This window comes from Podarcis vaucheri, assembly GCF_965113315.1.
Source record: "Podarcis vaucheri genome assembly, chromosome: 2".
NCBI lineage: Eukaryota > Metazoa > Chordata > Lepidosauria > Squamata > Lacertidae > Podarcis > Podarcis vaucheri.
In genome coordinates this window covers 77,388,256-77,412,907 of record NC_138760.1, presented here as the reverse complement: position 1 = coordinate 77,412,907, position 24,652 = coordinate 77,388,256, and the positions used below count along the sequence as shown (strand labels likewise).

Sequence of the window (24,652 nt, the reverse complement as noted above, 5' to 3'; positions counted from 1 at the left end):
GAGGACAAAAGAGGATACAGGTTTGTGTATGTTACTGCATAGGTATAAATGCAAACCTAGAAATAACTGCAATGATTTAAATAGACATGCATTACATCTCAACACAGTGTGGAAGACTGTGATCAAGTGATCTGCATGCTTTCTCAAATCTACTATCCAGGTGCTCACTCTTGGTGGGAACCTTAAAAGCCTGTGCACTCCCTTCTTATGGTTATTTATCTTTAAACCATACTTACGACCAGATAGCTCAAGGCTGGAGACCCTATGGCCCTCCAGATGTTGTTGGAAACCCAGCTCTCATCACCCTTAGTATGGCAAATAGTAAGGGATAATGTGAGTTTTAGTGCAACATCTGGAGGACCACATGGACACATTAGAAGACTGCTGATGAAGATATTGGCTGGTGGTGTGGCTCATAAGAGAAAAGGTGATCCTTCAAATGTCCTGGTCCCTGACCCTGAAGGGCTTTACGGTTAATACCAGCACTTTGAATCCTACCTGATTAAAAGTCACTGCACTTTTAATAAGGGAGCAAATGTTTCTGATAGGCACCATCAACCATGCTGCTTCCCCCTTTTTGCTGCAGCCTCCAGGTTGGTATGGTACACGATGCTCCAGGAGGGTGGTATGTTCAGATATGATGGAACAGAATGATTGGCATGGAGCTGTAGGTAGATTTGCATTAATAGGAGATGGGCCATTCTCAGAAACTGTTAATAACTGACAACTTGGGGAGAGCATGCTGAAGTGTTCATCTGCATCTCACTGCATTCCAGGCATGGGAGAGGATTGAGAGAAATGGCTGCATGCTCAGTGGTGGATTTGACAGGACTCTAAACAAAAGCAGGCATCACTTGCCAAGCGCTCTCTCCCAGTCTCTGCAAATCCATGAATAATTAGCTAATTATAGGAGAGTTATCCAGAGAAGGCAAGTGTGTTGATAGTAATGCTGTGCTGAAAGTTCCAATTGGATTTTTTATTCTTACTATTATTATTACTATTTTGCACATGGGTGGGTGGTTGTGGAGGACACAAAAGAATGTGGGGAAATCCATAATCTTACGTAGGTAACAAATTCTGAGGGTGAGGGATATCTGCATTTGTAATACCCAGCAGCAGATTTATTTATTTTTCTTCCTCAACTGTGTTTGCCAATGCGGGAATGTGGTGGCAGCACCCCTGGTGCTGTCCAGGGTCAAATGCACAGAGGCAGTGGAAATCAAGTGCCCTTGTAGTTTTGAAGCAAAAAAGGACAACAGAAATCTGCTTCCACAAAATTAAGGCTGTTGGGATCTGGCATGGCAGGAGTTAATTCTAAAATAGCATACCATTATTGTATGGAATTTGCAATAGATGTGATAAAGTGTTATTACCCTTTGGCAGCCTGATACCGCTAGCAATGCTGATTTTGTTGTGAGATTGATTGTGGGTGAGGCTTTTTTTCCTTTATTATTGGTTTGTTTTTTTTAATCAAGCCACTGCTTGGAATCACAAAATGGTATTAGAATGTCAGTGTTCCTTTGCAATATTATTTCCTGCCCTTTTCGGTAGAAGGGAAAGCTTGACTGACTGACTCCATCACCTGAAACAGGGAGGCCAAAACAAAACAAACCCCCCTTGTTGCTTTTCTTCTTAAATTCTTCTTACTGTAAACCAACCTGATTGAAATAAAAATCTGATAATGTATAGGCTGAAGATGGTTTTCGTAGTGTTGTGTCTAATAATACTGTGGCTCTCAACAGATGGAGGAAAACATGCTGAAAGCAAAGAACTGCAGGCCATAAGCCAGCAAACATTCATTAAATGATAATAACAGTGGACCTGCTTAAATTAATGACTTTTTTTTTTAAAGCAAGGTTTCCAGTCAAAATCTTATCCCACAAAGCTTACAAGTACCTTGCATGCACAGTCACAGAGCCAGATGCAATCCTCAGGTCAAAACTAAAGCCTACCAAAAAAGACCACTTCTAAGAAGCTTTCTAACATTCAAGTCTGCAGAGCCATCTCTCTTGTGCAGGGTTTGTTTGGGTTTTTGTGTGTGTGTGTTTAAGATATTAAGGCTGAAAAGCAGGCGCTAGAGGGAGGGAGGGGGGAGCAAAGCTCCCAAAATGTCAACAGCAGATGAAGGGCATTGGAAAATTTAATCTCCCAACTTTCTCAACTAATGTGACATTTGGATTTCATTCTGATAAGCAATCGGTCTGAGATTCCCCCCCCCTCTTTTTTTTTTCCTCCTCTCCTCTGGCTGGTAATTTAAAAATAAATGGTCTAGAAAGATCTCTAAACAGTACCTTTGGCAAAGTGTGTGTTTTTCCCTTTAAAAAAAAGAGAAGCAAACAAGCGAAGGAGACTGATTGTTATTTATAACCAGTGCAACTATAAAAGCAGAGATCCGGCAGTCTAATAGCAGGCTCTTGTTCATTTGTTTCTGCATATTGTTGCAACTCCCTGAAATTCCAGTGCAGTACACACTCTGAAGCTAGGTGAAGCCTTCTCCAACCCGGTGCCCTCCAAATGTTTTGGATTTCAGCTCCCACGATCCCAGCCAGCACACTTTAAAGGAGTTGCTGTCCAAAACATCTGGATGGCGGTAGGTTGAGGAAGGCTGTGTTGGAAGAAATGGAGGGGAGGCATTCCACAGAGTTTGTTTCTGCTAACATAACCCTCAACCAGTTGTCTTTAGTGTTGATACTTAAGAAGGCACCATTATCTCTGATTTAATACCCCGTGGAGATGAACTGGAGCAATCTTTGGCCCTTAGGCACAGAGCTGGCTCAGCCATGAGGCAGGTTGAGGCGGCTGCCTCAGGTGACAGAAGCCTCCAAGGTGGCAGCTCTGCAGAAGTGGCACTGGGATCAGCCAAAGTCACATGAGATCTTGCAGAACAAGCAAGATTCCCGCCAAAGTCGGGCAAGGTCCCACCCAAAATTGGTTCCAACGCCAGTGCTGGTGCTCCGCTTGTGGCAGAAGCAGCAGGGTGAGTGGAAGAACTGCAGCGGCAGCAGCGGCAGGGCAAGGTGGCACTTCCCGTTTCACCTCAAGTGGAGAAATGGGCTGCAACGCCCCTGATTAGGCACGGTGATTTCAGACTCGATGGTTGTAATTAGGACAATACAGGCCACAAACATTGTTCTTAGAATTGCAAACAGCGTGGCCGTGTAGGCCTGAAGTGTACAACAGCACATAATCAGTTGCCCTGCATCCATGGATAGCATAGCAAGTTGATGGGCTAGACATAAGTTGATTTCATGTGCCTAAACCAGCATGAGCCTTAGCATTTCATCAGCTTTCTTAGTAAAGGTTGATCAGGGCTCACCATATAAGAGTGCATGGACCAATCACCTCCCTACCCACCCATGTGTTTATGCGCAGATTAACTCTCGCCCACCAACACCTGTTTTTCTGCATCAATTTATCATCTTGTATAACTCAAAAACAACAAATGTGACAAATTAGATATTATATAAACAAACAAACACCCCTCCGCCCTGCCTTAAAATTGCTTGCATATGCCAGGGAACACAGAGGCAAGGAGGTATAGTGAGGGAGAGGTGAAGAGACCCAAGAATGAAAACCCAAATCCTTGGCAGACGACAAACTGGTGCACACGTTTCTGGGAGTAAGTGCCACTGGCTCAATTGGGCTTTCTTCTGTGTAGACATGCATTCAGTCACACAGCCAGGCATTCAGTCCTCCTGGCACCCCATCCTTGCATCATAGGCAGCAACTGCAACAGGGTTTTCCTCTTAGAGCTAAGCTAACAGCCTTTAACACTTGCAGCAAAGGAAATCCCTGTTAATTATGCATTGTGCAAATAAGTACTTCCTTTTGTCTGACCTCCTGAATCTACCACCAGTCATTTTTATAGGGTTGTCTTATTTTATTCCGTTTCTGATTCCCCTAGCAAAATATATTCTCTTGGCTGCATACATAATAAAAGCAACAAAATACAACTTAATAAAACCATAAATCCATAGAAGTAACCCAGAAACAGATTAAATCCAGCTGTAAAATCCAACAGAGAGTGACGCAAATTAAAAACCCAGCAATGAATCCAATAAAGTTCAGTTAAGCTACAAAAGCTATTCTAAAATTTTTTAAAAAACCAGCCAAACTGTCGCTATTCTGCAGAGGTGGGAAATTATAATATCAATGATATTAAAGGATATTAAGAGATGTTTAAAAAATGTTTAAAAGACTGAGGGGGAAAGAAGTCTTTTGACTGATAGTGAAAAGACATTAAAGTGGGTACCAGGCAAGCCTCTCTAGGGAGAGCATTCCACATATTGGGAATGAGAGAATGAGAAAAATGTATCTTTGTCCACTTGCTCCATGCTGTGTAACGTGTGACTGAGCCCTCTGAGCAATCTTCAATTTACACATGGCAAATTTCAGCCTTGTCTCGTTTCTCACTTGGAATTCAGTTCCTCGTTACTAGCTTAAATTAATTCTTATAATAACATCAGTGCCTCTCTGCGGGGATTCCCATGGCAATACAGTTGTGATAGAAGAGACAGGTGATTTCTGGAAAGCCTGTTCTGATGTCAAAATCAAAGGCAGCGTCAAGACAAATTAGAACACTTTTAGGATCAGGACTAATTCATTAGTGAAGAGGATGCTCATCACTTAGTAGAAATCTATACATGACAAAGACCAGGTAGTTTGCAAAGCATCAGAGAAATACAACTTTTCAGTGATGCCGCTGTCAAACATCTTACAACTGTACTGCCAGCAGCCTAATTAAGCTTGATAGAATTCTCTCTCTCTCTCTCTCTCTCTCTGTGTGTGTGTGTGTGTGTATGCACGCGCTCACGCACATGTGTGTGTTTAGTAATTCAGATGGGTATTGTGGTTTCATTTTAAGCTTCATGGTTTTCGAGAAGTATTTTTGGTTGCAAAGACATTGGAACAGCATTTTTTTTAAAAGGATACCGAGATTCAGAAACATAATATTGCATTGCCAAATATCACCCTTATAAATCTCATATATCAAAATATAGCGTATTTTTTGCACCATAACACTCACTTTTTTCCTCCTAGAAAGTAAGGGGAAATGTCTGTGCGTGTTATGGAGCGAATGCATGTGGGTGGCGCAGGGGGATCTGCTGCATTTGTGAGCAGAGGATCCATGGTTCCCCTTCCTTCCCTCCTCCGCGGCTCGCTTTGAAACAGCAAAGCGAGAGAAGAGCCGCTGAGTAGGGAGGAGAGAGGGACAGAGAGCCTGCTTGCTTTAAAGGAGCAAAGTGGGAGAGGAGAGGAGCCTTCTCCCCTTATACCCCTCTTCTGCATTATTAGCAGCATCCTTCTCCACACACCCCACGTGTGCTCCTTGTCCCTTGAGTGCTTTTCCTTCCCTCCCCACTTAAAACGTGGTTACAAAGCATGGATCCACATGGATCCTCAGGATTTTTGCATTGGGCTACCCCAAACTCACCGTCAGATCACATGTCTGTGGCCACAGCATGAACCGCAAAAATCATACATCCACTGTTTCGTTTAGAATATTTTTCTTTTCTTGTCTTCCTCCTCTAAAAACTATGTGCGTGTTATAGTCGGGTGCGTGTTATAGAGCAAAAAATATGGGTATATATTTCAGGGAGAGGGGCTATCAGACTATCACCATTCCCTCTATTTATTTTTTAAGGGAAAATTATTGTTGGACTCCAACTCCCATTAGCCCCAGCCTGCAAGGCTAATAGTTAGGGGTGCTAGGAACTGTAGTCCAGCAACATCTGCAGAGTCACTGATTTCTGTCCGTGCAGTAAAGGCTGCTCTAGAAGTTGAGAAATGATACAGTGCAGGGCTTCCTGAGCTGTACTGTTACGTCATGTTGGAGAGATAGTCCAAAAAAGCCACTGTGGAGGAGAGCATAAACTATCTTAGATCAATTGGGAATTTGAGTGGCTGTTTCCCCTTCCCTTGAAGTACCACGATTCCATTTGGAAACCAAGATTCTTGGTGCGTCAGCTGAGCTCCACCAGTGTTTACCTTCAGCTTGTATGCGTAACAATATTCACATATGAATGGAGACAGCCAGATTGTACCAAGTCCTAAAGAATACAAATTAACCACTCACAAGTGAATGTTGCAACAGAATAATGATAAACGGGGGGGGGGGTCTGTAATTACACACACTGGTTCTGGCACTTTGAACTAGTGAATAAAAACGATAACGTTGGGTGGAAATTAATGAAGATTTGCTTCTTAGAGCTGAAGGCAAGAGCAACAGCACATTCCACCATGAAAGAGGCATGATGGTAAAAAGAAAAAGAAACAGTAGGAAAGGGGTGTCAGTGCATGGGTGCTAGAAACAACACAGGCAGATGGGGAGGCGACAGTGGCTGGGTGGCTTATTGGTCTATGGCAAAAATCAGTGCTCCTCAAACTTTTTTTCATGCACCACACAAAAATTACTTGGGGTCTCAGCAGGCTACTTAGTAAACCTTTTATGTTGTGTTCTACAGGTCACACCTAATTCAAATACTTCATTATATGCCCAACTTTCCCAAGCTAGTGTCCTTCAGGTATTTTAATAGAGTTCAATAGATGTCACAACACATTTCCAATGTGAAAGATGTGCCTGCTTCTGTAGGCTTTGTTTTTTGTTTCTTTTATGTTTCTGTAAGCTCTGTACTATGAAGCTCACAGGCACTAGGCCAGGGCCAGGACCTGAATAGCCTGTTAGATAAATCTGTCCCTGTTCTAAACTTTCTCAGGCTCCATCATCAGAAAAAATCAAGAGTAAGGCCAAAGAAAGATACTCTCAACTGTTCCACAACCTGGTTGAAGGCTTTTGTTGTGCACGCACCCTGCTTTACTTGTGTGTGTTTTCAGAGGGTCCTGTTCTTACATTGCTCCTGTTTTTGAAACAAGCTGCCATTCTTTAAATGGATCTGTCGTTGTCTGTCATGTCATAAATTATAAATGTATGTTACCATTAAAAAAAATTGGGGGGCGGACTTAGCTCAAGGGGGGCAGTGCACCCCACTCTGGCTACAGGGCTGGCTGGAGCTGATGGGAGTTGGAATCCAACAACATTTGGAGAACACCAGGCTCTTTATCACTGCTTTAAAGCAAAAAGAAGAAGAAGAAAAGGTATCTCCCTTTGTAAATAAAAATGCTTCCGGTAGCGCATGTAAAAGTGCACCCAACAGAGTTATGCTCAACAAAACTGAACATATAGAAACAAATAAAATTGTGTCTTAAAATCAGACTACATTTAACAAATAATTACACATGGCTAAAACTGAATCATACCATAAGAAATATTGAATATCAAAGTGAATGAAAAGGTTGCAAGCTTCTAAGATGGCAATAGCATTATAGATGATCCAGTATTTTCAAATACATACTGTATTGTCTTTCCAGGACAATAATAAAATGTTGCAAGAAAAATACTAAAACGTTCTAAAATATGCTATCCTTCCTGACTCTGGTAAAATGTAAATAGTAGTTTGCTTTTAAGGAGTTGCTCTTCTGTTAACCAATGATTTGCTTTTGAATCTTTAGCTTTTGAGTGTGTGCTTTTGTTGAGTACTGCTCAGCTCGTTTCCTTTCTCTCTCTTTGGCTTGTTATCAACTCAAGCTGCAAATGACAGAATACAGTGGTGTAACCTCTGATATGGAGGACAGCAAATTAGATAAACCTAGGGGTTCCTTTGCCCATGAAATCTCAAGTTGTTCTCGTCTCTAAATATGCAATGCAATAATATAGAAAAGATGAGAATCTAGCTCTGTGTTATTACATTGTCAGATTTAGCTTACTGAGTTGCCCCTTAAAGGGAATTGCAGCTGTGTTGTATACTGGTAGAGGCTCCCGAAAAGATAATTGGGCTCTGAATCTTTCCATGCCACTAGAGCTGCTCCATTAAGACCCTTGTATATGGTGCGTTTACACTGAGTACATCTGCTGGAATTAAAAAGTAAACATTGCATAGCCAACCTATTATTCTCCCTTACTGTGGAAAAAGCTATTGCTAGGCTTGTAGTGCTGGGAGAGCATTATTTCTATACTTTCTTGTGCATGCTATAATGCAAGAAGAGGGTTTTCCCCCTCTCCTATTCATCCACCCGGAGCAAAAGTGACTAGTTGCTGAGTTCTAGTGGAATCTGAGGGTGATCATCTGAAGTGAAGTAAGAAAGCAGCCTTAAAAAGACAGCCAAGAGACCTAAACATAAACAAGATGAGTTCAAGTCCCCAAGAATGATTCTTTAGTGGCCCCATTGATGTTAAATGGAGCACTGCTTGATGGATTGTGCCTGATAAATTTTATTGACTGAAGTCAGCCTAGAAGTGTTCAGGCTGTCAATCTGCACAAGGCCCCTTCTCAGACAAAGGTCTTAAGAACAAAAATAAAATAAGATGGGAGGGAGGGAGGGAGGCCTCTTAACGTATCTTGACTTGACTACAGATATCCAGCATTTTTTCCCTTTGAAATTGTTTCATTTAAGGTTGAACCAATCAGCTTCCCCTCTTTAACAGTTTTCCAGCACTCCCTGCATATTTTTTAACTTCAGTTTCTATCACACTTTCAGCAGCCTTCTCAAACAGCCAGATCTGATCGGCTACATAGTGTTGTGATGACATTTTCCTGTTCACAACCTGGTTCCTGATTAGCTGCAAACAGCCATGTGCCAAACCCAGGAAAAGGAAAGAGGTACAAAGTGGTATTAAAAAAGCAGTAGTCAAGGGAAGCAAGGAAGCAATGGACACACATTTCAGACCAGTGTTTTTCAGGAGAAATTTCCATGGTTATTGAAACTACAATAATAATAATAAACAACAGAAAATACCCCAAAGTGCAAAATATCTGGCACTTCTCCCTAAATCTTAAATATGGGGTTGTAGTCAATGCTAGTATTACTCAAAGGAGACCCATTGAAATTAATAGAGATGACTAATTTCGATCCATTAATCTTAATAGGACTAGCATTGGATACAAACCATGGTACAGAAATTGGCTTCTTCTTCATTACAGAATACAAAATTCTGGACAAATAATTCCTGCTCTCCTTTCATATTAATATCGGTGGAAAGACGACTTTTCCTCCTTCCTGAACAACTAGGAACAGATAGGCAAAATATCCCTACCATATTTGTTCACTGTCTGTCTGCATACATGCCATACATCCAAAGCATACATCCATGTACACAGAGAGAGAGAGAGAGAGAGAGAGAGAGAGAGAGAGAGAGAGAGAGCTTCCAATTAACAAACTACAGTTCGCCGGATTCTTAGGAGATCAGGAAAGGTGCTTTCAATGTCTGGTGTGTACACAGTCTCTGTATCACAATCTGTTGGGAAGTTTCAGCCTTCTTCATGCTTCAAACTCATTGAAAGAGTACCTGCCAGTTAACAGAAAAGCTTGAAAAGGCCATAGAGCTGAAGCACATATGTGCCTGCCAAGCCAAGAATCCTCCTATAACTTGGCTGCAGGCCACAAAACAGTGACTGAGAATCACTGACCTAGAGAATATTGAGTCCCTGACATCTAGGGTTTGTTAAGTTTGAGAGTCAATGATCTGATAGGACTTCACAAGCCGCCTGCTGCAGCATCTGCTCTGAGATCCTGCGCTGTTCAGAGCATTGACCCAAAGAGGCCCATCATTTTTCAGAATTACCAAAGAGATCAGTCCCTGTTATAACGGCCCCCCAACGAAAAAATATGTTGCGAGGGAAATTTGGTCTGTGTCTCCCTCATTGCAACAAGGAGTTGTGAGGAAGCATTTGCGCTGGAAAACAGCTTTTTTTGTGTGAGCGCGGGTGGACATTTATTCGTACATTTTATTATGTGCAGTTTAAAGAGAAATTAATGTTGATTGGTCCCCTCTCTCTGCAAATGATGCTAGAAACACACCAGTGATTGTGCAAAGGAGTCTTCTGCCCTTGGCTCAAAACTTCTTGCTTCCCACCCCTAACATTTCGGACTCTGTTAGATGGAAAGGTCCTGAATAAAAACATGACTTCCTATAAATGAGTGCACGTGTGTTTTGGTAAGAGCAAATCCTAAGTGTTCACAGCTCTAATGTGCCAGTTCCAAACTCAGTCCAAAACTGATTGCAAGTATTTCATGTGTGCTTTCTGTTCATGATTAAAACAACAAAGAGTCTTGTGGTACCTTCAAAGACTTAACAAATTATAGCACAATCTTCTGTGAGCTAGAGTGCACTTCATCATGCACAAAGTGTAACTCTCAGTTCTAGGTATGGAGCTGGGGGCTGGAAACTGTGAGGTCAGAGGGAAATGCAGAAAGCACAAATAGTGACAATTCAACAAAAGCTAGAACATAGGCAAAATAAATACAGTGACCATTTACAACAATAGTGATAGGTGATAAAACTGTCAACTTGGCAATTGTAAGTTAATTGATCTCTGTAGTGGGAAAGGTAGCATTCACAATAATCATTTTGCTTTCCTTGATTTCACCCATTCACAACGTAAATAACTAATGGTTATTCAGTGTTATTGGGCCAGGCTCTGGCCCATTTCTACTCTAAGCAAAATAACATGCAACTTCTTTATGAAATGACAATTTCAACAAGAGGCAGTGTGATCATTGCAAGGCATGTTGCTAAGTTGAATCATTTTCAGCAGCACAGCCCTGGCAGTGTATTGGACAGACTGCAGCGGGTCACTCATCTTGTTGACTTACAGGAATGCCCAGTAACAGCTGAGAAGTGGTGCAGAGATAAGGAAGACAACAGCTTCAGAACTCATCTGTGCAGGTCATACGTGCAGACTAAAACTAGCTTTTTTTACTTTGTGGTGTAGTGGTTAAGAGCGGTAGACTCGTAATCTGGTGAACTGGGTTCGCGTCTCCGCTCCTCCACATGCAGCTGCTGGGTGACCTTGGGCTAGTCACACTTCTCTGAAGTCTCTCAGCCACACTCACCTCACAGAGTGTTTGCTGTGGGGGAGGAAGGGAAAGGAGACTGTTAGCCACTTTGAGACTCCTTCAGGTAGTGATAAAACAGGATATCAAATCCAGACTCCTCTTCTTCTTCTTCCTGACCAATCTTCCCTGTTGGCAAGCTGGATTTTACAACTGGAGAAGAAGAGTCTGTGGACTCTCTGGGAGTGCTGAGTGTAGATGAAGGGTAAAGATCTAGAGGAAAGAAATGATATAAAATACTCTCTTTCATTTCAGGATTTGGGTAGCTGGGTCTTTTTTTCAGCTTCACAGAATGAGCAAATTTAAGAAGTTCCTTCCCCTCTCTTCAGAATGTTCGGCATTTTAAGCAATCTCTCATTTCACACTAAATTCCCATTCTTTTCTTTGTGGGAGAGAAGCAGAACCCTACATTTACTTGGAAATAATTTGATTTCAGTGGGAACTGCTTCCAAAGGAGTTTTACTGTATAATTGGAAGCTTAGACCAGAGAGGATTAATGGAGCCAGAATCACTGCTAAAACTCCATTAGTTGGTGACGAAATCGCCAGGTACATATTTTGTTAGGGAGATTGCTCTTTGCTCTTGATTCAAACGGGGCCAAATATTCCCCCCACCTCAATTTTCTTTTTTCATTCCTTTTTTTGTCTGGAATGGGATTTCGGGAGCTGTCTTTTACCAGGTGAGACCATCTGTCGCCCAACAAAACTGGGTGAGAATTTTTGGCAACTTTTCAGGGTGACTCTTGGTCAAGCATTTTTATTTTCCTTTCTTTCCTTTTCTTAATAATAATAAAAAAGGCTTTCCAACACGGCAAGCAGCAACTTGGTGCCTCTAGGAGGTCCTGCTGCATTTCTGGGACAGAACACCCCTGGGAATGATGCTGTTTCACCATACAATATCATTCCCAGGGGCATTCTTGGCTGGCCCCATGATGCCCAGTGGTGGTATTCACCTCCCCCTCAACCAATAATGTGCCTGGACATGGTGTTATGTCACAACTTGAAATGATAGCAGGTCTTGAAGCTCTGCAGAGTCACTCCATCTGTTTGGCCAAATGAGATGATCACTGCAGGGAACTAATGGCCAATTAAACAACTGATGGCCCTTTAAACTGTAGAGGGGCTATTGTTTTTGTTTGTTGCTATGCTACATATTCTGTGTTTTTATATTGTAAGCTGTCCTGTGATCTTCGGATGAAGGGCAGTACAGTGTTACCTCGGGTTACATATGCTCCAGGTTACATACGCTTCAGTTTACAGACTCCGCCAACCCAGAAATAGTACTTCGGGTTAAGAACTTTGCTTCAGGATGAGAACAGAAATTGGGTAGCGGCAGTGGGAGGCCCCATTAGCTAAAGTGGTGCTTCAGGTTAAGAACAGTTTCAGGTTAAGAACGGACCTCCGGAACGAATTAAGTACGTAACCAGAGGCACCACTGTACAGAAATTTAATAAATAAAGAAGCTAATGTTAAAAAAAAGCAGATGAGCATAACAATATGCTTAACGATTGAAACTTTAGTCTTTTCTTCTAAAGGTAATTTCACATATTATTCAACAGAAAAAACTGGTTTATACTTGGCAGGGAGCCACAGCCAATCAGCTCTCTGAAAAGTTTGCCTCTATGGTGCATGTATTTGCAAAGAGATCCCAAAAGGACACAGGAGATTTTTGATCTGATATGCAAAAATTCTGAAGTGGATTCCCCACCATCACCACTTCAGAGCAGGGAGTCAGTTTTTTAGTTTTTTGGGTTTTTTTGGCAGTAACACTGGAGGATGGGTATAATTAACCCTTTAATCCTGTGCCATTTTCCCGATCTAAATCACCCCCTTCTACCAAGCTGCTATTAGCTCTGCTGGGGATTGCTGGGGATATATGACACGATACAGACTCTTGAATTTTCCTCCATCAAAGCTAATAGCTGCATGGGGATGAGATGATTTTGACTCGGAAAACGGCAAGGCTGAGAAGGATTGATCTTCTGTCCTAGTGCTGAGGCTCTGATGAAGGTTGAAGTACGTTGTGACTGCTTTTTTTTTATTGAGCACCAATGAAAAATCTTCCACATTATGTCTATTGTGACCTTGATTTCCACCTTAAAAATGTAACATGTTAAGAAGCCAAGAGGTACATAGTGGCAGCCCAGTGATGCTTTTAAGCAGGGATGCGCAAATCTGTCAACTTTGGTTTCTCTCAGTTTCTCATTTTGCCAGACTTAAGTTAAGTTCTCCCCATCAGTCAGTGGTTATTCTTAGAAGAAGAAGAAAATCCTCATGGAAGTTCATCAACTTTTTGGTGCAGATTTCTCCTAATATATACAATTGTGCGTGCAATTTTGTCCATTCTAATACAGTTTATCCATTTACACAAATGCCGTATTTTCCGGCGTATAAGACGACTGGGCGTATAAGACGACCCCAAACTTTTCCAGTTAAAATATAGAGTTTGGGATATACTCGCCATATAAGACTACCCCTCTTCCAACGCACACCAATTTTTTTTTTAAAAAAAAAAAAACAGTCTACAGTCCGGCTCGGAAATCCGCTCCACTTCCCAGTGGCAGGGGGTGTGGGTCTTATACGCTAGAAAATACAGTATATGTGTTTTTATGCATTTTTATGCACACATTATGCACATTACTCAGATAGAGTAACCCACATTTTCTGGGTTTCGGTTTGCTTATAGTTTTGGAAAGTGCAGATTGGACAAATTCCCCTTTAAATGTGAACTGAATGAAATTTCTCCCCCATCCATTCTTCAGAAACACGGCCATGCAAGCTGCAGTCCACTGAACCACCTCTAATGCCTGATCTTGCCTTGCTTGTAGTCACAGCTGGCCTCAGATATGGCCATGGCCTATTATGGGGTGCATAGTGGCAGCACTGAGTGTCTGTGCATTTTTCTCTGCAGCACAGAAACAATGTACAGAAATACGTATCCTCTTTAGCTCTCCCCACACTCTCCCTTTTACACACCTGCAGGATTAAATTGCTGCCTCTTATCTTTCTGCTCTCCTCCTCAACATCACTCCAATTATATCGTTAGGCTCTGTCATTTGAGACGAACTGCAGAGTGGGCGGTTTGCTCCCTTGCTTGTGTCTACAGTGGTGCGATGCCATAATTGGCACCTGTCAGGGGCAGGCATGACGTGGCAGGGAGGGCAGGGGCTGATTTTAGAAATGTAACGCTTTCGCTCCTTCTGGTGTAAGTGGCAACCTCTTACCTAAGGAAATGTCATCTGCTATAAATAAGCCGCTTGCAAGCGTGGAGGTGCTTTAGCTGTGGATCCACACAGGTAGCAGGGGAGGGGCAGGTGTGCAGGATCATTTGGCCTGTTCCTGGAGGCTGCGTTGACCAAGGCTGCTTCTTCGGGTGTTATGCTAGATACTATTAGGAGCAGGACAGAAGAAAGAAGCTGTAGGCTTGCATGACTGGATTACCACCTCCTGGCTCCAATCTGTATTCTCACCAGTCCACTTCTGGTTCCCCTCATACATCCCTACCAGTGTTTCCATAGATTCAGGTCACCACTGTGTAGCTCTTTTGCACGTATGGAGCAAGGAGGAAACTGATGTGGAAATGTGAGAGAACTGTACTTGAAACTGGGAGGGGGGGGATGAGAAACTGAGAGAAACCAAAGCTGACCTATTTGCCCTAGGTTTAGTGTTTTGGGACTATCCCTGATCGGGGATGCAAGAATCATTCACTTTTTTTCCAAATCATTTTGCAAACTGAATGCGCAAGTAAGGATGAATTCTTTATTATGAGCAACAAGAGGACCTACCTGACACAGAAATACTCTGCAGTCTAGGATAGCTAACCAATCACACAAGCTTGTGCAGGTGGCATTGTTCAGAGGAACATGTATTTAATGAATTCATACAATCCTATTTCAGCTCTTTTCACACACAAAAATAACCTTCTGTACTTTTACTATACAGCTTTTATACTTAGTGTGTACCAGTTTCAAGGCCGTAAATTATCTTCCATTTCATTACATTCATTGATTCAAAAGGGAAGCTTTCAGTTTGAAACTGACTTTATACATAGTTTCATAAACTATACCATTGTGTATTTTATGGGAAACCAAGCCAGATGGGTGGGGTATAAATAATAAATTTATTATTATTATTATTATTATTATTATTATTATTATTATTATTATTATTAAATATAACTAGATTTTACTAGATTGGAAACTTTTAAAACTCCCTACACCTTCTAGCTCATAAGTGTCTTCTTGCTGATTGCCGCTGCACAATGCAAATGCACTGCCCTAGAGGATGAGGTCCCTAATGAAGTCTCTGTTGCCAAAGAGTACTAGTGTATTTGATCCCCAAAGCAGTCAGTGCTTGTCCTTTCAGAAATGCTGAGCTGTGCCTTTAACAGCCCTGGACTTGTCTATATGATAGTAGGGTTCTGTAGGGTCTTTTGCTCTGTGGAGCACCTTTGCTACACCTGCTGCTCAGTGGGAGTCCAGAGGATTCTATGTTACATCTCTAATATTGAGGGCAGCAGTCTTGCGTTGCTCACCTAGTTGCCCTTTGGCTAAGTCACTGCTGCATGCTAGGATAGAGGGAGAGATGAGGGAGGAAAGGTGGTCAGGTTGGCAAGGTGCAGATGCACTGGGAGAGCCTATCTGCTGCTCCTGCTGGCATGTTTTCTGTCAGGAGCTCATCCTACACTTGAGTAGGACCCTTGTAGAGACACATGCCCGACTGGCATGTTCCCTCCCTTCTGGTCGATTGTTTGGGAGTTTCAAAAGCTTTCTTCTGTCCAAACATCACAGCGACCAATGCCAACAGACACTGGCACACTTAGGGATCCACAGAGTCTTCACAGCTTGCATGGCAGACCTCAGCAGTGTGGCTAATCTACTTTATTTACATATAAACACACACAGAGCACTGCAACATGGCTCCGTCTCTCTCTAGCATCAGACAGCAAAGAGAAAGAACAAAGGACAATAGTCCCACTTCACGGAACACAGTAACACAAACATCCTGTCTCTGTCACTTCCCACTTTGTGGAGTCAAAACATATACCGTCATGTGATAGACAACAACTCCATGACTGCAACCACGGAGCAGGGATTCTAACATTTTCACCATGCCCACCTCACTGCCCCCCACCCTTGCCAACCTGTTTTGCAGCTGCGACTCGGGCAGAAGGAGGCCAGGTGAGGGCGCAGTCCCAACACACCATCCACAACTGATTTTGCATACTTTTGTCCAAATCTTATCCCCCTTTACCACAGGGATAGTGCTGGTTCCGGCCACAGTAGTAAAGGAACATTTTGTTTGCTTCTGTCTGTCATGCTTCTGAGAGGCATCACCATCAGAATGCAGAACAAGTATTACTGCATAGCCTTGGAGGTCTCTGAGCTTTCTGCTTCCTGCCCTGTTACGCAGCATCAGTCTGAGATGTCATCTGTCCAGCCGCCACAGAAGACTAGATGGGCTTTATGCCAGATCAAACAAAGCGGTACTTCTCTTGAAGACCTGACCTGAGGCCTGCTTCTATTGTCTCAAATGCATCTGATTGTTGCAGCTGCAATCAGAAAGAACCATCAGGTGTGAAATACGCTTGGAGAAGATTGAGAGCAGAAGCTGTATTATCTGGACTTTTCTTTCTAAAGCCCCTCTTGGCGTTTCTACTTGACTGCAAAGATTCAGTGGTTAGAATCAATGGGAAAACTTTTTTGAAATCAGATGAGCATTTTAGTTCATAATAATGACTTGTGTGTCTTTTTCTTTCTTTTTTCCTTTATGGCACCGTTGGCTGGATCTCTGGCAGTAGCCAACCTGTTAGGAGGCTAACTCTCAAACAATTAGAATTCGCAGATCATATAGCACACTCCAGTTTTTCAAGAGCTGTTCCGGAACAGAAAATATTTGGTGTAGATTGAAGAGTCAGATGCAAGCCAAATTGCCCTGGAAATCTCTCACAGGCCTTGTCCACGCTGCATTGTACTGTGTGTTTGCAGCTGTGTGTGCCTCCATTTAATTTGCATAGTTTGCATGACAGTGTGAGCAGTAAAGACCAAAGTTACTTCTCGTATACAAATTCAAATGCATGTGTGTATTCAAATGGAGCTAATGAATGCTCAAGTGTGGACAAGCCTGCAGTCTCATACAGCAGATTGCTATAAAGCAGAAGCTATGCAGCGGGAAATGGGTCATGCAATGAGTGCTTTCTTTTCTCACAGCAACGGGTCAGAACTATTCTGCTCTGTGCCACAGAGTCCAGAATAACTTAATTTAACCTTTCTCTTTTTAACAAATTCTTTCATTCTGACACAAAGCATGAAAAAATAAGTTTGTTCTAACCTGCTGTTTGTGAGGATGGCATCCAGGAAAGAGGTCTCTGCTGGTAGCTACACAGTTATACTTCAGTGGGCTAAAATTAGCCTTTCCTCCAATGCTTTCAATGTCATTTATGATTCCAGTCTGTGTCCAGAGCATCAGTAGAGAGATGATGACAGGATACAACAGAATATTAGCCTGGCTTTCTGCCAGCAAAGAAAGCTTGAACATCTTGTTGCTAAACCGTTATGATACAATATTTTCAGAAGTGTATAACACTTAACTAGGCACTGTGCATAGATAAAACAGGTCCTAGCCCTGACGTCTCAGAATCTAAATTAGGCTTCGACAATTTATGGCTTTCCAAACTGAAAGTGATCCATTGGCCACATATTGAGCTCCAGCAGGTACCAGAGCTTTCTAACAAATAGTATAGGGAGGGCTATAGCTTGGTGGTAGAACACATGTTTGGCATACAAAAGGTCCTCAGTTCAATCCCCAGCATCTCCAGGAAGAGCTGGTAAATAATCTAGTCATGAGCCCTGGAGAGTCACTGCCAGATAGTGTAGACCAGGGGTCAGCAAACTTTTTCAGCAGGGGGACAGTCCAATGTCCCTCAGACCTTGTGGGGGTCCAGACTATATTTTGAAAAAAAGAATGAACGAATCCCTATGCCTCACAAATAACCCAGAGATGCATTTTAAACAAAAGGACACATTCTACTCATGTAAAAACACGCTGATTCCTAGACCGTCCGTGGGCCGGATTTAGAAGGCGATTGGGCCGGATCCGGCCCCCAGGCCTTAGTTTGCCTACCCTCGGTGTAGAGTAGACAATACCAAACTGGAATGGTAATGTTTTCCTTCAAAATGTCGAATATAATTTGTTTTTGTTAACTTTGCTGTGTTAAATGTGTGTTCTGTAGTTGACCTGCTTTGTAATGTATTATTCTGGTTTTTTTTAGTAAATGTTTTAGTTTCCTGTTAATGTTGCTATGAATGTATACTTTATATCAGACTTTCCTCCGTAATGTTTTTTTTCTGCATTGTTTTATTTGATGTTTCAACGTGTTATAATAATAAAACACTTCAATATTTTTTCCCTTTAAAAATATAAAGTGGTATAGAAATGAAATTAATAATAATAAATTCATAATCCGCTCTTTCATAGACTATAACAAGGAGGCATTCAACATATAAAATGCAATAAAATCAATCTATAAATATATATTAAACACAATTAAAAACATTAGATACTAGTTGGTTTAAAGAAAAATTCATATAATTCAGGCAGAAGATGCCTGAAAGTAGCAGGGATGGTTCCTGCCAAAGCTGTACAGGTAAGGAGCTCCACAGTGTAGGAGTAAAGCCTCTTCCTGTATGATGCTTTAGCGCAGGGAAGATTGCTCCTTGTAAGCCACTGGTTATGAATACAATATAGAATTACAGTAAAGTTTCTAGCCCTGGTGACTGCAGATTCACACACATAACATGTGGTACTGAACTATAAAAGTATTGAAACTGAAGGGGGCAGATAAAATTCATCGGTATTTCATTTCTTGGAACCTAGATCAAATCTTTTCAAGGCATATTCAGCAAGAGGGCAGATGCAAATGAGTGCTTGCAGATACTGTTAGGAAAGGCATATGCAAAACGGAAATCTTCCCCCCAAACAATTAATTGATATGCAATCATTGTCCCATTGTATTTCTCCAACCCAAATCTTGAAGCTATGAATTGGCATGCAGAAGCAGAAAACAAGCTTATATACAGGGACATTTTCCTCCCCATTAGTTATTTCAGTTGCTGTCTTTAAAGTCCTAGAGAAATGCTAGTCTTTTGCAAACAGTGCCTCCATTTTTTACTTGGCACAGAAGTACTCTTTTGCTAAGAAGGTTTTGGCTATTGTTTAGAAAATATATCTAGCTTTCAGTGTCACAGATGAAGCCTTTTGTTACAAATTATCAGAGAGTTTCCATGTAAGAAGGTGTGGCGCATGAGATGAGGCACTGCCACAGCACTTGGCCTCACACACGGCAGCTGAAAGGAATGCATTGCAGATGCAAAATGAATAAAAGTTGCACGGGAGCTATACATATATACCATAACCCTGGATTTAAATAAGCATTCACTTCCAATTTTAAGGAAGGCTGCAAACAATCGGAAAGAATCCCAGCAGGAATCGATGGTAGTGAAATGAGGCTGTTGAAGGAAATGCAATGCATAAATAAAAACAGCCAAAAGGACAAATTTTGGCAGTGTGTATCTGTAGTAAGGGAAATCAGCCAAGCACATTTCAAGAGTAGCTGCTAAAAAAAACCTTTATGTGCTCCCTTCCCACCCCAGAAAAAAATATTCCCAAGGCAGATAAAAAAACTGAACGTCTGCTAGGAAATGGCTAGAGCCATTAGGGTAAAAGCACATTAAAGAAAGTTATGGTCAGTGCAGAGAACCTCTGGTGCAGGAAATCTTTGCATCAATCTTCACTGCAGATGACATCAGGGAGATACCAGCAGCAAAAGAAATTGTCACAAATTGACATGTCAGAAGAGCAAATAAATGAAAGAGTAATATGTCACCAGGACCAGATGGCATTCATCTGAGAGTTCTGAAGGAACTCAAATATGAAATTGCAAAATAGCTAACTGCAATATGTAGCTTTCTTACTAAACTCAGCAACTGCATGAGAAGACTATGAGAGGAAGCTATGATAACAACAGGCTTTTGAAAGGGATAGACCTACAGGCCTATACAGTGGTACCTTGGGTTACGTACATAATTCGTTCCGGAGGTCCGTTCTTAACCTGAAACTGTTCTTAACCTGAAGCACCACTTTAGCTAATGGGGCCTCCCACTGCCGCCGCGCCGCCGGAGCACGATTTCTGTTCTCACCCTGAAGCAAAGTTCTTAACCCAAGGTACTATTTCTGGGTTAGCGGAGTCTGTAACCTGAAGTGTATGTAACCTGAAGCGTATGTAACCCGAGGTACCACTGTATACTATACCCAGATAAATGAGTAAAGTTTCTAATAAATGATAGGTGATGCAAACTCTTAAGTTAAATGCCATATGCTAGGGAGGAGGCATGCTTTTTGTAAATAGAAAGCATTCCTCTTAGAATTGTTTGAAGGTGAATGAACATACAGCTAAATCTATTACAGTAAACACACATGCTCCTTCACCAGCAGCCCACAGCCATGACATGAGTGGAATGGGACATAGAAGCCAAGGAAGAAATGAATGAAAGGGATAAATAGTTAAGAAAATCAATGCAGGATCAGACCAAATGCCTATCTAGCCCAGCATCCTGGGTTGTATTCTTTTACTCAGAATAGACTCTGATGTCAATGGTCTTAACTAACTGAAACCCACTAATTTTAATGGGTATAATCTGTGTAACAGTTACTTAAATACCACCCCCTACTTTCCCTAGGGACTAGCCACATGCCTATGGGAAGCCCGCGAGCAAGGACAATAACTCTCTTCAGCTGTTGTTCCCAAGTGACTGGTGATTGCGAGCATGCCTCCCCTCATCCTGGAGATAGCCTGCAGCCATTGTGACTAGTAGCCAGGAGTTATTTTATACGCCCACTTATAATAGGAGGAGGGAAACATTGGATAGCAAGGTGGCATAATTGCTAGGGACAGAAATTTATTCAGGGTTAAAATTAATTTCACACCTACAGAAATTCCTGTGATATATTTTCTGAGTCAGAAAAGTCACAGTAGAAGGGCTTTCTTGCAAATGCCCACTGTGGGTAGTATGAGAACATCTAGCCTGGTGTCTGATTTGGCCGAGTGGTCAGCTGGGAGTCCAAAAGTGTGCCTTGAATGCAGCAGCTTTCCTCTGTTACCTATCTCCAGCCAGCATCTAGTATTCAGAAGTATACTGAACTTGAAGGTTCCAGTTAGGTATCATAGCTAATGGCTTTTGATAGAACTGTCCTTTACAATGCTTGAATTATTGACGTAGGAGGAGGAGGAGCCTCTTAATAGCATCTTAAAGCTCCATCTCTTGTTCCATAGAATCATAGCCAAACCATGGCTTTCCTCTAGCCCACTAAAAGCATTGACTAGAATAAAGGTGAGGACCCTGTGACCTTCTTGACCCTGCCACAATGAATTATTAAGTTTCATTCTCTCTCTTTTTAACCCACCTCTGTGTCTAACACACCAAACATGTGTAACAAACAAACCGTTGCTTAGAAGAAAGCATCTTTCAGAGGGGAAGTGTTTGGATAAGAGGTGTGCTTAGCTCTCACTGCCAGCCACTTCCCCACTGCAGCTCCTCCCATGAGCCACTTCCCCCCATACCCTGTCCAAACAAGCTGAAGCTGGGAAAGGCTGGATTCGGAAGTGCCATGTCCTACACATCTTCTTCTTGCCTGCACTGGCTGATCAAGATTTCTCAGTTCTACTGCTCCAGGAAGAAAGCATGTTTGCTTCTCCAAACAGATTAAATCGCCTCATACAAAGAACAAAAGAGCCCTCAGTTTGTTCGATTTGACTGCCAAAGCTGTGGCAATCTGTACAGGGAAAGGAGAGAAGTGGAGTGTGAAAGAACCTGCGCATATTCCAGTCTCAGCAGCAGGGAGTTTGCCATCTCTCTCTACCATAATTAAATATTGTTTGCATTGCTTATTGACAAAGCACTAAGCTCCACTCAGTTTTAATTTGTTCTTTGATAGTCGCCTTTTGCTGCTAATTGATTTTCAAGGGGTTTTTGTCTGATTTAATACCTGCCATGCTACTGAAAACAGAGAGGCAGGGTTAAACAGAGCCAAGAAATGAGCCAGGAATCAGTGCATCTTCTCAACCAGTTTGCTTTACAAGCCACCTCAACCTGACGCACAAAGGCTGCATTTAAAAAAGATTTAGCAGCTCTTCCACTCCCAGCCCCTTCCAGGCACAGCTCCTGCTGCTCCTGCTGTTGCTATGGAGTTTACTTGAAGAGGGCTCAGAAGTATAAATGTCCTGGTTTCCCAGCAACACACACTCCAGGGAATGGGCCAGGACCATTGGCTGCAAGGGAAAAACTGCTAGCAGCGGTGTCCTGTGGTGATCAAGGCCATGAGCTATAAGCTGAGTGTGTCCCATTCAGAACTGAACTAAAGAACCGGATTTCTCATGCTCAAGAGAAGACTGCACTAAAAATAATATCTACCTGCTGAACAAGGAGAGTTAGCTGTGGATCTTCCTGCACAGCTGCCATGTTCAAATGGAAGTTACTGAAAATACTAGCATTTTCTTTTTAAACATGGACAGCATCTATAACCAACCAGGGGGGTGTCCAGAACTGTGGTGGGACCTAATAAAAAAATTCCTTCCTGTAGCACCTTAAAGACCAACTAAGTTAGTTCTTGGTATAAGCTTTCGTGTGCATGCACACTTCTTCAGATACACAGTGGGACCTGTGGCAGCAGCCAGTAAGGTGTTGTGGCAGGTAGCATATATATTGCTACCTCTGCTGAGCTGCTGTCAAGTGAGATGAAGCCCTTGCTCTTATGGGAATTATAAGGTCAGCACTGAGCAAGCAGGTAGCTGCTGAATGGCCAGTTACATCCCATGCAGGCATGAGCCAATGATGTCAGCAGCCTATGTTAGGTGATGATGATGGTCAATCAACAGCTGTGTGCCCACAAAAAAACAGTCCTATCCGTCCTGTTCTTCCTCTATTATTTGCCTCCAGCAGATAAAATGGGGACTCTTCATATTGGTTGCCACTCAGCCGCAGACGCCACATACAATCTGCCGCACCAGCTTGCTGGCTGCTTCTGTATAAAACTGACCTGAACTTTTGTCTCCTCTTTTTCCTCTCCAGGAAGATCCAGATGGAGAAGAAATTGAAAAAGAAAAGTCCAACTCCCTGAAACTGGAGTTCACAGAAGATGCCAACTTCAAAACGAAGGTTAACTACTCTTATGCAGCTGTGCAGATACCTACAGACATCTACAAAGGCTGTGAGTTGCCCCTTTTCACAGAACTCTTCGTTTTAAGTCTGGAGACAACCCCCATAGATCAGGAGTGAGGAACGCTTTGCCTGTGGGCCAAATGCAGCTGGACAGTTGGCCTTCTAGAGCCCCTTCCACCCCCCTGTTGTTCAGCAGGAAGCAGCTGAGAGGGAAATGAGGTTATGATGTTGGGCAAAGTGTGTATGATTGCAACTCCTCTCTCTGCAAGAAGGGAGAAGTGCCTCAGCAGAGAGGCAGACTTTTTGCATATTTCCAGGAGCGCAAGCATCCATGCAATATGCAGTTGCACGCATGCAATTTTGGGGAAGCAATTGCAGTTTGGAGTTTGAGTCTTTAACTGGCTGTAAGGCAGGGCTTGCAGTTCAGCTGTGCATTGGTGTTATTTGCAATCTTCCGTTGGGATTGCCGAGTTCTTTTTGCCTTTTCTATAGTCAGCAGAGACAAAGGCTGTTAGCTTTTCCTTTTCAAACTTTTTTCTAAGAGTCTAAGGAATTTGAATCATTTTTTCTCTTAAATTTACTTATTTTTAAAAAAATGTTTTTGACTGTTTTTACTGATAAATTTAATATTTATTGTAAACATCTCCGAGGTTTTACTGCAACCAAGTGGTACATACATTTTATGAAATACATGAAATTAAGAGAAAATGAAAGGTGAGCCTAGAGTTACTGCAAATTAAATATATGCTTTTGTTTCCATGAGAAGTAACTGCTTGTGTGTCTATGTGAATGTGCATATTAAGGGTATGTGATTTTGTGTGCATCTCACCCCACCCCTTTTGGATCTGAGCCAGCCACTGCTGGAATGTGGCCCATGAAAGCTTTCCCCCAGGGTAATGCCACCCCCAAAAAGTTCCCCACCTCTCCCATAGATTAACTATTCAAGCTTCATAATAGACAATATAGTTGGGTTAATTTATCTTGCACATAGATGCTAGATAAACTATAGCTGAGCTTAACCAGATCTGCCCTTCCCCAAACAATAGCCCAGCCTCCACTGAAAAATGAGCACGCATCCACACACACAAAATCAAAGTATTTTTGCCTTGCTCTACACTAGAGTAATCTGGGATTGTTTCATTGCTGCTCCTTAGTATGGTAAGGTCAGGGGTGGACTTTGGTAATATGGTGCCATGAGCAAGGACAAAATTTGGGGCACACACCCCAACTTTGAGTAGCTACTCATCTAAATACAGTGGGACCTTGGTTCTCAAACATAATACATTCCAGAAGTATGTTCGACTTCTGAAACGTTCGAAAACCGGGGCGTGGCTTCCGATTGGTGCAGGCACCCCGGAAACAATAGCCGACAGCCACATCAGACGTTTGACTTCCAAAAAACGTTCAAAAACCGGAACAGTTCCTTCTGGGTTTTCGGCGTTTGGGAGACAAAATGTTCGAGTACTAAGGCATTCGAGAACCAAGGTTCCACAGTATAGGTATTATTATTAATAATAATAATTATGCACCTCCTTTACTTGGTGCCCT

The 24,652-nt window shown here is 42.2% G+C and overlaps 1 protein-coding gene across 5 annotated transcripts in view; it reads left to right on the top strand.

Moving 5' to 3' along the window:
- CACNA2D2 (calcium voltage-gated channel auxiliary subunit alpha2delta 2) overlaps window positions 1-24,652 on the top strand; it is a 577,811-nt gene that overhangs the window by 380,467 nt on the left and 172,692 nt on the right. For all 5 annotated transcript variants that reach the window (XR_014217283.1, XM_082214493.1, XM_082214492.1 and 2 more), the window contains one exon: window positions 23,015-23,153. Coding sequence is in view for 4 of the 5 variants with exons in the window: in XM_082214493.1 (XP_082070619.1) it covers window positions 23,015-23,153 (139 nt within the window). In the remaining variant the exon portion in view is untranslated. The remainder of the gene's footprint in view (window positions 1-23,014; window positions 23,154-24,652) is intronic.